The sequence below is a fragment of the Antennarius striatus genome, chromosome 12 (genome assembly GCF_040054535.1).
Source record: "Antennarius striatus isolate MH-2024 chromosome 12, ASM4005453v1, whole genome shotgun sequence".
In the NCBI taxonomy this organism is placed as follows: domain Eukaryota; kingdom Metazoa; phylum Chordata; class Actinopteri; order Lophiiformes; family Antennariidae; genus Antennarius; species Antennarius striatus.
The window spans coordinates 15,278,757-15,290,567 of record NC_090787.1 but is presented as its reverse complement, the minus strand read 5'-3'; the positions used below and the strand labels follow the sequence as shown (position 1 = coordinate 15,290,567).

The window sequence follows — 11,811 nt, the reverse complement described above, 5'->3', positions numbered from 1 at the left end:
AGCGCAGTAAGAATGCAACAGTGCATTAAGAAAACATGTGCTTTGATTAAAGGAATAGTTTGATACTTTGGGATATACGCATATTTGCTTTCATGGGGAGCGTTAAATGAGACGATCAATACCACACTGATGTCTGCATGCTATTAGGAGGCTTCAACCAACAGATGATTAGACTAAAAGCGGGGAGGAACTGCCTGTGAGTGTGTGTTACAGTGTGTTCTTTAAAATTACAAGAAAAACAAACTTGTGATTTTACAGGTGCTTGCTGGAAATTTCCATGGGAATGCTTTTCCTTTAAGCATAAGTGGGTCTAGATCTAGATTGTAACCCGGGGTCAATGATGGCGAGTTGAGTGGAACTCGTCCTGTCGTCATGGTGACACCTCCACAGGGCGCCGTGCCCTGGATGAAATGATAGAACAATGATGATCCTCCTCCTGAAGCAAAAAAAAAAAAAAAAAAAAAAGCAAGGCATATGTTGCGCACACAGAGTGTTCCAGGTCATTCTTTCAAAGAACACCAGATGATTTTCTTCAAGGTCTCTCATGTGAGGAAAATATTTTCCAATTGTCGGGGGTTTTATGACAATGGCACTGGTGGAGGTATTCGCTCTGTGTGTGCTTTCCAGTTGGGAGTGTGGTGTCTCAAAAACACTAAAACCTTATGAGGTTGTAAAACGCACCAGTGGAGCTTCATATTTGGAGTATTTCATCACTTGAACATCAGTCTTAAATACAGTAGTGTATTGATGACATCAGAACTAACCAATCCCAAATTCTGGTGTATTTTCAACATCAGGTTGGCTTGGTTTCATAAAAAGTGTAATAAGTTTGCCTTTACATTAGATTAATTGAAATACAATCCAGAGAGCCACTAAAGAGATGATAAAATATTGTCAAGGCTGAGAAGAATCTGCAATGCATTAAGCGCCATGCTTGGAGGAGCAGATGAAAGGCTACGCCAGTATATTAAAAGCGCTGCTGGGGAGGAGAAGCATTTTCCTCAGGAGAAATCAAAAACACTCTTTTCCCACTGGCGCAATGACAGTAACTCACCGGGGCTGTCGATCATTTTTTAATCAAATTACTGCAAATGTTTCAGATAGTCTGTTTTTAAAAGCGCTCTGACATAAATCTGACAGATTTCTAGTTCACATTATGAAAGCTGCTTTCAATCAGATCGACACAATATTTCATTGTCTTTGGAGCGTTTCTGTAGAACGGACTGTGAATATGAGAAGAGATGAGCGCAGAGATGAGTCGATTGGAGCGGAGGGGGGGGGGGAAATGTTGGCAGTATCACAGAGTCGCATGCGTGAGAAGAGAAAATGTTTCGTGAAGCGCTCTTTTGTCTCCAATAATTACTACTCAAGTTGTTGTAAACGTCTAAATATGTTGCCACGGCGTTTGTATGTCAGAGTGAAGGAAAGGGAAGCGAGCTGATAATGGACAGACTGATCTAGGTTTCTTTCATGAGTGATGAAAAGCAGATCGTTCCCAAAATAAGTATCAGATAAGTGGCTGATAATGTCGTTTATCCCTAAGTTGGGAGGCGGTTAACAGCCACTTACCGTCAAAGCTTGGAAAAGGAGAGATCATCCCTGGTTTAGCTGCACTGTGTAAACCCTCTTAACATGTATACCACATGTCTTCGTCTTCTCCTGTGTGTCATAAACGTGTTACAAGCTGCTCGGGCACTGAACACTGAATCACACGATTCCCTGAGTTCAAGTAAACTTCAGGTCCACTCCACACAGACGGGCCTGATGACGATGTCGCACCAGTGGGAGTCAAGGCTGTGGATTTCAAATCAGTAATGTTCCTATCATCACACCATCCAGCTGTAAATTTGCCCTCCCAATCCATTATCAATAACCTTTTTGTGCCTTATATAATCGTTTCGGTGTCGATTTGGAAACTGATAAATGTTTCAGGGTGTTACTGGGATAAACACCGAGTCCTTCTTCTTCTTCGTCTTCTTCTTCTTCTTCTTCTTCTTGAGAAAAACCAGACCAACGCTGAGCACCGGGAGCGATCAGCCGTCACTGAGGTTATACCTGAAGCTGTGACGGCGTTAGATGGAGCTGGAACTGGACGAGTTGTTGACAAGGGCTGCTTTATAATTAGTATTTTTATTTCTAACATTTATCGTGCTTTGTTTATGTGAATAAAATGATGTTAGCCTCTCACATATTGATTTATTAGTACTGAAGGGTTATTCTGCTGTGACATCCAAGCCTTAGAATTTAATTTTTTTCTTATTTAATGCTGCTATTAGACAAGCAAATAGCAGAAACATGAGAGCAAACCAGAGTGAGACGTAATCCCAGCCTGAAGTAAGCCTGTAGTAACAATCAATTTATCTGAGTCATGTCAATGTTTTATTAGAAAACATTCAGATGATATTAATCATATCAAAATAGCAACGTCTGTACCGTGGGGAATTCTACCAATTTATATTTGCATAATGTAGATTTCTTTCATACCCGGAGTCGTGGTTCACTCCTTTCGGTTCTTCGCAGGACGCTGTTTGCCCGAAGCGTCGGGCCCAGCAGGTTGAACATGGGCTCCGTGTGGCTGAGAGATGCTGACGGGGCCGAGAAGAGCGAGAGAGTGACTCTCCCCTAGTCAGGCCCTCTGTTTGACATCATGTAATGAGAGCCAGATGCCTGCAGCATCAGCATTCAACTTCATACCAGCATTAAAAAAAAAAAAACACACAAAAAAAAAACATGAAAGTTAGAGCTTTAAACATGTCCAGATTCTTCTGTGCGCCACGGGCAGAACTCGGTTGCTCGTCAGTATTACAATCAATGGTGCCTGTGATCATCAAGAGTGGAAATGAGCTCTTAGCCTTGGAGCAGACACACACACTTACACACACACACACTTACACACACACACACACACACACACATGCACTCACACAGGGAGGCAGGATGAAATACTGCATGCTCATTATATAAACATTGTGGTTTGCTGAGCCATGTGCCACCTTTGTTTTAAAGTATTTACATCTCTCGTCTCTATATAAAATAAAAACAAGACATATATTATCCTGGTGCTAATTTATGGGAGGAGTCCATTGCCGCCCCGCTTTCTATGTCGATTCCCCGTTTGAAAACCAATTATGTCACATATAAGCTATCCTTTTATATTGCAATCAATTTCATGCCACAGTTCGATTCTCTGGGGACAACAGATGTGTGTAGCATGAATGTGGTAAAAGTAAAATCTCATCGTGTTCATCAGGATGAATCATTGCCTTTGATGGCCCATTTCTATATGCAAACAAGCATTTATCATCTGCGGTACGAGCCAGATGTTAATTGATAGCAGCCTTCGTCGTATGAGGGGAAACAGTAGTCGGACGAGTAGATCAACTCTCTTTTTTTTTTTGAAAAGATAATTTTGTGGATAAAGTTAAGACAGAACAGATTATCCTTGGAGACAAGTCGAACTGAAACGCGCCATCGTTTGAGCGGGAGAGTGGGGCGTCATCGCCACACAACACTCGCAAAATATCGTCAATGCTCTTTAATGTGGTGCAACTTTATTCTAGCCTAGTGAGGAAACTGAGGCAGTGTTTGCACATCAATAATGTCATCATCTCCACTTGGTTCCACAGATAAATCGCCCGTTAACACGCCCCCCCCCCCCCAAAAAAAAACAACAACTTGAAGATAACTTTACGGCTCTCTGGTTCTTCAGCGGCAGGCCAGCAGGAAAAGTGGAAGAGCGTCTGTTCTCCCCTGACAATGTCCATTTCAACTTCCTCTGTGTGGATTCCATCTGAACCCCACCGCTGACCCTTTCCCTTGTCCCCCGAGCTACGCTGATGCCCCCCCCCCCCCCACCACCACCACCACCAGCACCACCACCTCCCATCGGCAGCCGTCCACCCTCCTGGGGTACACGCTGACCTGTGAACTTTGGCTGCCCTCTGAGGCCAGGCCACCGACCCGGCACGCCGACTTCAGAGGAAGAAAAGAACATAAGATGAAGAGTTTCTCCTCATCACCAGTTGCGCCTGGGGGGGGGAGGGGGTTGGGGGGGGCGTATTGTTTGGTGGAAAAGCTGACACCAGCCAGCCATCCCTGTTTGAAGGTGTCAGCTGTTGCATGTTGACTTATTACCTGTGAATTCTGTCCTTAAGAGCGCATTCCGCCTCCACACCGGATCACGTAGCAGCGGCTTGAACAGATAGCATACCAACGTTTGTAACTTTATTAATTAGGAGTGGGTCAGTCGGGTCAACATGTGTTTATCCTCAGGAAGGAGCATTAAAGGGATTAAGACTAATCAGAGGGGATTATAAACAGCTATTACCCAGCTGGATGCTGCTTTCCTTGCCTGATCTCTCTACTTAGTATTCCTGTTGTGAAGGAAGTTTTTCTTTGGGAGGAAAGGATCCGGGGTAAGGATTCCTCTGGTGACGCTTTTTCTGTAAACACAAACGTAGCGGACCTCTAGCTTGCCTTTGACCCCGAAAATGGCAAGTCAACAAAGTGTGTTTCATGTCAGGATAAGGAAGAATGATTGTTAAAACGTTTAGGTGAATGGGAGGAGGAAGGATCGCCAGACCAGACGACTGGGAGGACTGGTGCGTGTACTAACCAGTTGCTTCGGGCACAAAAGGTGTGTTTTTTGTGACATACTGCAGTGTTTTCTGAATTCTTAGTAGGAAATTACTAACTTCCTAACTTTTACGTGAGAGTTTTTCTTAAAAAACAAACACTATCTGGAGTTGCAATACATCATTTAGCATCGCTCACACCGAGAGGACCTTTATTAATTTGCCGCCACTCTCTTCCCATCAATAATAGTCCAATATATCCATCTGCCATGAAATAGCTACAGCGCTGAATCTCATCTTTCTGGCACAATAATGTGTTTGCAGTAATTGCATCGGACTGCGTTTGATTACACCGTTTGTCTCCCGAACAAGATAGGAACTTAGTTTCTGTGAAATCATTCTTTTTGCTGTGTTATTATGTGAACAAAACAAAAAAAAAACAAAAAAAAAAGGCACATCTTCCATTTCATCCAAAACACCAACAAAAAAGGAAAAAGCTTTTCCCAGGGACAGACACTAGAAAATGAATCCCCCCCCGCCCCAACCCCACCCCCCTCTCCGGTGGTGAGCAAAGGGAAGTCGCAGCTGAAATGAAAAGCTGACAAATCAAACACAGCGTCTAACTATCTTGATTCAGGTTCTCTGTGCTGTGTTTTAATCATAACACACACACACACACACACACACACACACACACACACACACACACACGCCCTTATAAGGCTTTTCTTTTTTAACTTCATCCTCCTTTAAGCAACAGGAGGAGAGCAGTGAGCTTGGTGGCTCTCGCGCTGGTGTCATGTGTGGCGTGCGTGTTTCCTCAGGTCTGCTGGCGTTCTGGTCTTCATTAGACCGAACATCTCTGCGGCCTGACAGAGATCCTTTCATGTGTCCCCTGCCTGGTTCCTGCTCACCAGAGCCTAAGCAGAAACACGCCGCTGCCCAGGGCAAGGTCAGATTTCTCACCACACCACAGCATTAAAGAAACATTGCCTTTCCTAATGGAGGAGAAGTGGAGAGAGGATGGGTGGGGGTGGCGGGGGGTGGGGGGGACTCCGGTTACTTTTCATCAATCTCATAGACGATATATTCCATCTCATCATATTGAAAAGAGTACCAGTGCGAATGGATGACGTCCATGTGGAAGTAATCTGCCTGGATGATCTCACTCACCTGAAGCTCAACATGAGAGCGAAGAGTCATTCGGGTTACAATCAATGTCATCTGAACTGGGGGGTGGGGAGGGGAATAAGTTCCATCCTTTTTTTTTTCTTTTTTTTTTCACCTCATCCTTCAAAGTCACGCTGAGATCGCACTTATCATCAAAACTTTCAATTCCATCCATCCTTGAAGGAGTAGTGTTACAGTCGCTCTGTCAGCTATTGCAGGATGACCAAAAAGCGATTGGCTTAAGTTTGATGAATAGCGATGCACGACTCATTGCGATGTTAATCTGCAGAAAAAGGGGTTCCAAGAGGTCGGGATGGGGTGGTGGGGGAGAATATGTGAGAGAAAACAGCCCATCTTTGTTGCACTGCTCTCGGTGAACTCGCTCTGCTATTCTAGTTTCTAATAAAAGCGGGGCTAGTGTCAACAGAAGAGCGATAAATATTTAACAGAGTGAGATTATTGAAAGAGCCAGATGAATAATATTGTTTTCAGAAATATGTGTTTTAAATGTGAGAGAGAAAACTCCCTCCCCTTGACTTTCACAACCGGGATGCGATGCCATGCAAAGTGAATAAGCCCTCGCTGGCCTTCTACCATCAGAGACAAAGGTTTTATGCTGACGACTGGCCCATTTATTTAGTTGTTGCGTTTTTTTCCCCCTCCTCTTTTATGTCCTCGGAGACTTGGACGTCTTGCAACATGTCTCCAAAGAGGCCGGAGGGCCTTTTTTGTTTTGAGGTTTTCACACTTGAGGGCCGTGGTATTTGCTGTGTGTGTGTGTGTGTGTGTGTGTGTGTGTGTGTGTGGAGAACAACAGCGACAGCCTGAAAGGGAGAAGGGCTGGGCTGGCTCGCACAGAAAAGAAAACCCTGGCTAAACGCTGGCCCGGCTCCTAGAGAAGAGAGGGATTAGCGTCCACAGACCGAGAGGAGCTAATCTCCCGTGACATAATAGAACTGTACATAAACAACGTCGCCTGGAAGCGAGCGGCGAAGCAGCGACTGGCTGAAGAGTCCGAGTGTGTGAAAGCAAGTATGAAGACTCCAAAACCAAGGCATCCACAAACAGAAGGAAAGACACTACACAAACAATACAGAACACGCTTTACATTGACACGGACCTCTGAAAGGATGATGGGAAACGACGACGACAAACACTGGAGAATCACTATTTGTGATTTTTGGAGTCTAACTTTCCTTTGGCATATCCTTGATATTTGATTTCTGTTCACGAAAAATGATTTATGATCATTAAATGACTTCGAATGTCGGTCTTATTTTGGATTCCAGTAGAGAATAGAAACAATGGATCCAATGGATGACAAAAGCAACACACAAACACGCCTGTATGTCATTCCACCTCAGGGCAGCGTGATAAAACACACAACAGGTATGCACTATTAAACACTGCTCCATTCAGGATCATTATATGTGAAGGACATCCTTAAATCTCCAACAGGCTTAACTCTGAGCGTCGGTCTTCACTTTCTAACAAATATATCCATCATTTTTCACTTTGCGGGGGGCTAAAGGCTGCCAAGCAGAGGAGGAGATTTAATGCTTTTCAAACACACAAGCGTTCTGAGAAGCACAGCATCGTGTCGAGGAGGCGACTCGACCTCAGCAGCATTAAATCCACTCGGACTGTTGAGCTAGACGACCTGTTTATTTGCACTTGCAAGCGCTCGCGTCTCCCGATTCCCGCACCGATCAGCGAACACAACACAACACAACCCTCCGTGATGGATTCCACCGCCAAAATAAGCAGCAGTCACTGCCAAAAAGTTGAGCGCAGGGAGGGGAGGCTTGTCTATTTACTGCTCACAGCAGCTCCAATTAAACAAACAACAGGGGAAATGGTTAAGGGTTATTTTATTACATAACATTTTGTACAGTTTCTACCATGGAAAAATAACATGTAACATAAGACTGTATTTACAATTCCATTTTTACAAAAACGACTTTACAAGATTTTTTTTGCCGGTTCAAAAACTTGAAAATAGAACACACACACACACACATACAAACACACACAAAAGAGAAAAAAACAAACCCATACACACACATTCACACACATCCAAACCAAAAAAATTTGTGATACACACATAAATAAATATAGACATTCACTGACTGCTCAACGACAAATATTTCTACAGCCAAGGACATGTACAAATCATCATTTCACACAAGTTATAATTTCATTAATAAACATGACATATTACTCCCAATATAATTCTTTGTTAATCTGTTAATGAAATATTGCTAACATACTGAAAAGAGGTAACACAGACATTATTTCATGCCAATAGAATGCGAACGGTCGTCATGCAAAACCATTACAAGCTTTCAATTTGAAGCCAGTAATTCATTTACAGCTCAAAAATCAAATGTACTACATGCAACGTACTATGTGAATTATTATGGGTTAGACAAACATGACTTTAGTTACACCATCCATCAGTTCTGACCCTGTGCCAAAGCGCCTCTGTGAAGGGGAACACAAATAAATAGATGCATTTCTAGTTGTCTTCTCTGTGAATAAACAGTTGTTTTGATCGTTCTTGAATTTCCTACCATCCATGTTCAATAATCTCTGGACAAAAGTAACAGTTTGGCATCAACTAATTGCTTGTTATCATTCATCTCATTAAATATAACTGGAATTTAGCTAAAATCTCATTCTTGCATAAAAAAAAAAGAAAAAGAAAAGACGACTGGGTGGCAACATTTTCAGGAGTTCACTACTTTTACTTTTGGTAACTTCCTAATTTAGAAGGGAACATGTTGGGAAACTAACTAAGTAACGCAGGTTATGGTGAGTGTAACTTTCACTGTACAGTCCAACCCAACCGGGGGGGAGGGGAGGTGGGGGTAGCTGATGTGTGATGGAGCCTGTGGAGGATGATAGACCCATATTTCACAAGCGGGAGGTCGGTTCATGGTCTGGGGCGCCGTGATTCTGTCTGGTTCTGTTCCTCCACCGACAGACGGGGGCAGAGAACGACTCGTACTTCACCATAGTGGGTTTTGCTGCGACCTGCAGCTCAGTGTCTCTCTGCTGACGGCTTCTGGTGGTGGGGGTGGTGCTGCCGGATTCTGGGTCCTGGAAGCGAAGGAGATCCATCATCATCCACAGAATCACACTACATTAGTTCCATACAGAGTCTGCTTGTTTCTCTATTTGACCTCTCTTTTTATTGAGCTAAATGCTAAAAGCTACGTGCGCCCTTTATGTCCTTGCTGAAAACTTGCGTACGGTGCAAATCATCTGTAAACACACTGCCATATATCTCCAAAGAGTTACCGCTGAAGCTAAGGGAAAATATTTACCCGCTTTAACATCTAGAAAATTAAAAAAAAAACAAAAAAAAACAAGATGAAGAATGTATTCGAAGTTGCACTTTTGACAACCTCATATATGGAAGATCAATATCCTGTCTGCTTTTAGCTTTGTTTCATACTCAACCAATTCATGGGGGAATTCTGTGACCTTCTGGGCTCTGTCTAATGCTTGACACAAAGCAGCTCGCAGTGAGGTGCAAGAGTCATTGTTAGTTTGCCACTAACACAGTTTTCTTTTCACCACCAAACACCCACATTGTGTAAGAAGCAAAATGTACTTGTGGCCGTCTGTGCCGGAACACGAAGTGTAGTGACACATCGTTTGTGTCGAAAGTCAAGAAGAAGTGTTTTCCTATAAATTTAAAGATGTGTTATTCTAGATTGTTAGCTTTCAACACACACATATTTTCATTCCCCTCATTTCCTCCACCTTTTCTGGTTCTATATAAGTAGGAATGCTTTATTTACTGTAATGATGAGACAGTTTTCTTCTGGTGCTTCCAACTTTTCCCCTCGTGTGAGTTCAGTTACAGCAGAAAACACAGCAGGAGATTAAAATTATGAAGCTCACAAGACAGAGGAAACAAAAGAAAACTTCAAGTTTCTGAATTAAAAAACAAAGATTAGATATCTTTCACAGAGTTCAGGATTAATTTAGGAGGATGGCTGCTTTACTACAGATAGTTTCACGGTATGAACCTGGACTGTGTGTGTGTGTGTGTGTGTGTGTGTGTGTGGGTGACTGTGTGTGTTAATCCTTTAAACCTTGTCAGAAACAAACTAAAAACATTAAATAAAATGTCTTCTGCTTTAACCATAAATGGAACGTGTGAAGACTGCTGTGACCACAAAGAATTAGGAAGAACCAAAACACAAAAGAGACCCAAAAAAAACTTATAAAATAAAAAAAAAACCACACAATGAGACCTTTCCAGCAGGTTAATCACTGAATCTGATGGATTCCTTTAGGTATTTGAATCATCGCCTGCTGAGAGCGATTGGTACTCACGGTGTTGAATGACTGGTAATATGTTTGGGGTCTGGAAGGTCTTGACGGTGGCAGGACCCTCTCCCCCAGTGGTTATGACCTGGACCTCCAGTCTGTAGTAGGTGGACGGTCGCAGGTTCGACACCACAAGCAAGTTATGATCCTGTCAAGAGGAAAAGGAGACGACACGCCATCAGCCGAAACGCGACGGAGCGCCTTTGGATTCTGACATGACTTGAATGTTGAACGGGATCTAAACCAGGGGAATATCAGCAGCTTGGCTGTCTCTTTACCAGCCGCAGACAAAAACAAAGACTTTGTTTTCATAAGGCTTGCTGTCTCTCTTTTTTGCTGCCAGCTTGATAAAAATGTGCGGTGGGTGGTTTTTATTTATAGATGAGCTCCCAGAGGCTGGGGAGGCACAAGATAGGCAGAGCGTGTTGTTGATGGAGCAGATTATGTCAAAGACTGAGCTTCTTTTTCATAGCGGGGATGTGAGGGGGAGATGAAAGGCTGGAGGAGGAGAACTTTCATTTGGACACGAGACTTCCAGACCTTTCCTTGTGCGTTATCGCTGGATTCAAGCTCAGACGCCTCAAATCAGCCTCACCTCCGACAGACGCTTTGCAATGACATGCCTGAGATAGGACGAGTTTATATGGCAGACAGAGTTCTATCCTGCATGGAAACATTTGCCCCTGCAATCCTATTTCATGGAAACGTACTGGAGGTAGAATCTGGGACTGGGAGATGATGCTGTTGGGCAGACTGTTTTGCCGGCTTTCAGTGGTGATCTCGGCCCAGGTGACCTGAAAGCCCGTGATTCGCTGATGGGGAGCCACCCTGGCTACGCGCCACAGGAAGTTGCCGGTGATGTTTCCCTCATTGATGGAGAAAGACGCCGTGAGGTTCTCCGGTTTCGCCAAAACCTTTGGAAGTCCTGGTGCTGTGAGCGGAAAAGAAGATTTCAGTCAAAGAAAGAGTTTAGAGCGCTAACAGAACACGTCCGATGTGTCTGCTTTATATAATCGGTACACAAACCAGCGTGTATGAATATCATAATGTGCTTGGTTTGGTTTCATAAGTTGCTGGACTACTTCTTATCACATCAGAATGACACCCTGCTACACTCACCTCCCTCCCCCGGGCAGGGGACGTGTTTGTGAGTCTTGCTCCGGATGGTGGCGCAGGACGGGGTGAGGAAGGTGGTGCTCTCGTCCTTGGAGCGTCTCTTGGACTTCAGCGTGTGAACGGTGACTTTGTACTTGCAGGAGAACAGCAGGCCCGGGAGGTTGATGTAGTTCTCCTGAGCCAAGAAACACATTATTCAGTCCTGATGACTTTGACATGTCACCCAGGTCAGGTCCCATGGAGCTTCAGAGATAATTAAATACACAGCGCCAGGGCAGATCACATTCCCACTAAGGCCTCAGGAACATGCCCCACATTATAAGAGCACTTTGAACGCTCACATGGTTGGGGTTAGGCCACTATTCTTCTATTCAACGCACAATGTAAATGATTTTTTTATTGTTTCCACATGTGGCAAAAACAGAGGAACTTCATTAAGAAGCAGCGACCAAAAGTGAATTTATGTGCAAATTTAAAAAAAAAAAAAAAAAAAAAATAGGGAGAATGGCTTTTAAATCCTTTCCGATGAATTCTGCGTAGTAGTCGGAACGCTTCACGCTGGAAACCTAAATCAAATATTGATTTCGAGAATCTCAGCGCCGACTGA

General features: G+C 43.7%; 1 protein-coding gene across 1 annotated transcript in view; it reads right to left on the bottom strand.

Annotated features, from left to right (window-relative positions):
* Positions 1–7,598: 7,598 nt before the first annotated feature.
* Positions 7,599–11,811, bottom strand: part of LOC137604956 (anosmin-1) — a 40,324-nt gene continuing 36,111 nt past the window's right edge. The window contains exons 11-14 of the mRNA XM_068329228.1: positions 11,208–11,379; positions 10,799–11,019; positions 10,095–10,236; positions 7,599–8,846 (exon numbers count right to left, since the gene is read on the bottom strand). Coding sequence (XP_068185329.1) covers positions 8,788–8,846; positions 10,095–10,236; positions 10,799–11,019; positions 11,208–11,379 — 594 coding nt within the window. The 3' untranslated portion in view covers positions 7,599–8,787. The remainder of the gene's footprint in view (positions 8,847–10,094; positions 10,237–10,798; positions 11,020–11,207; positions 11,380–11,811) is intronic.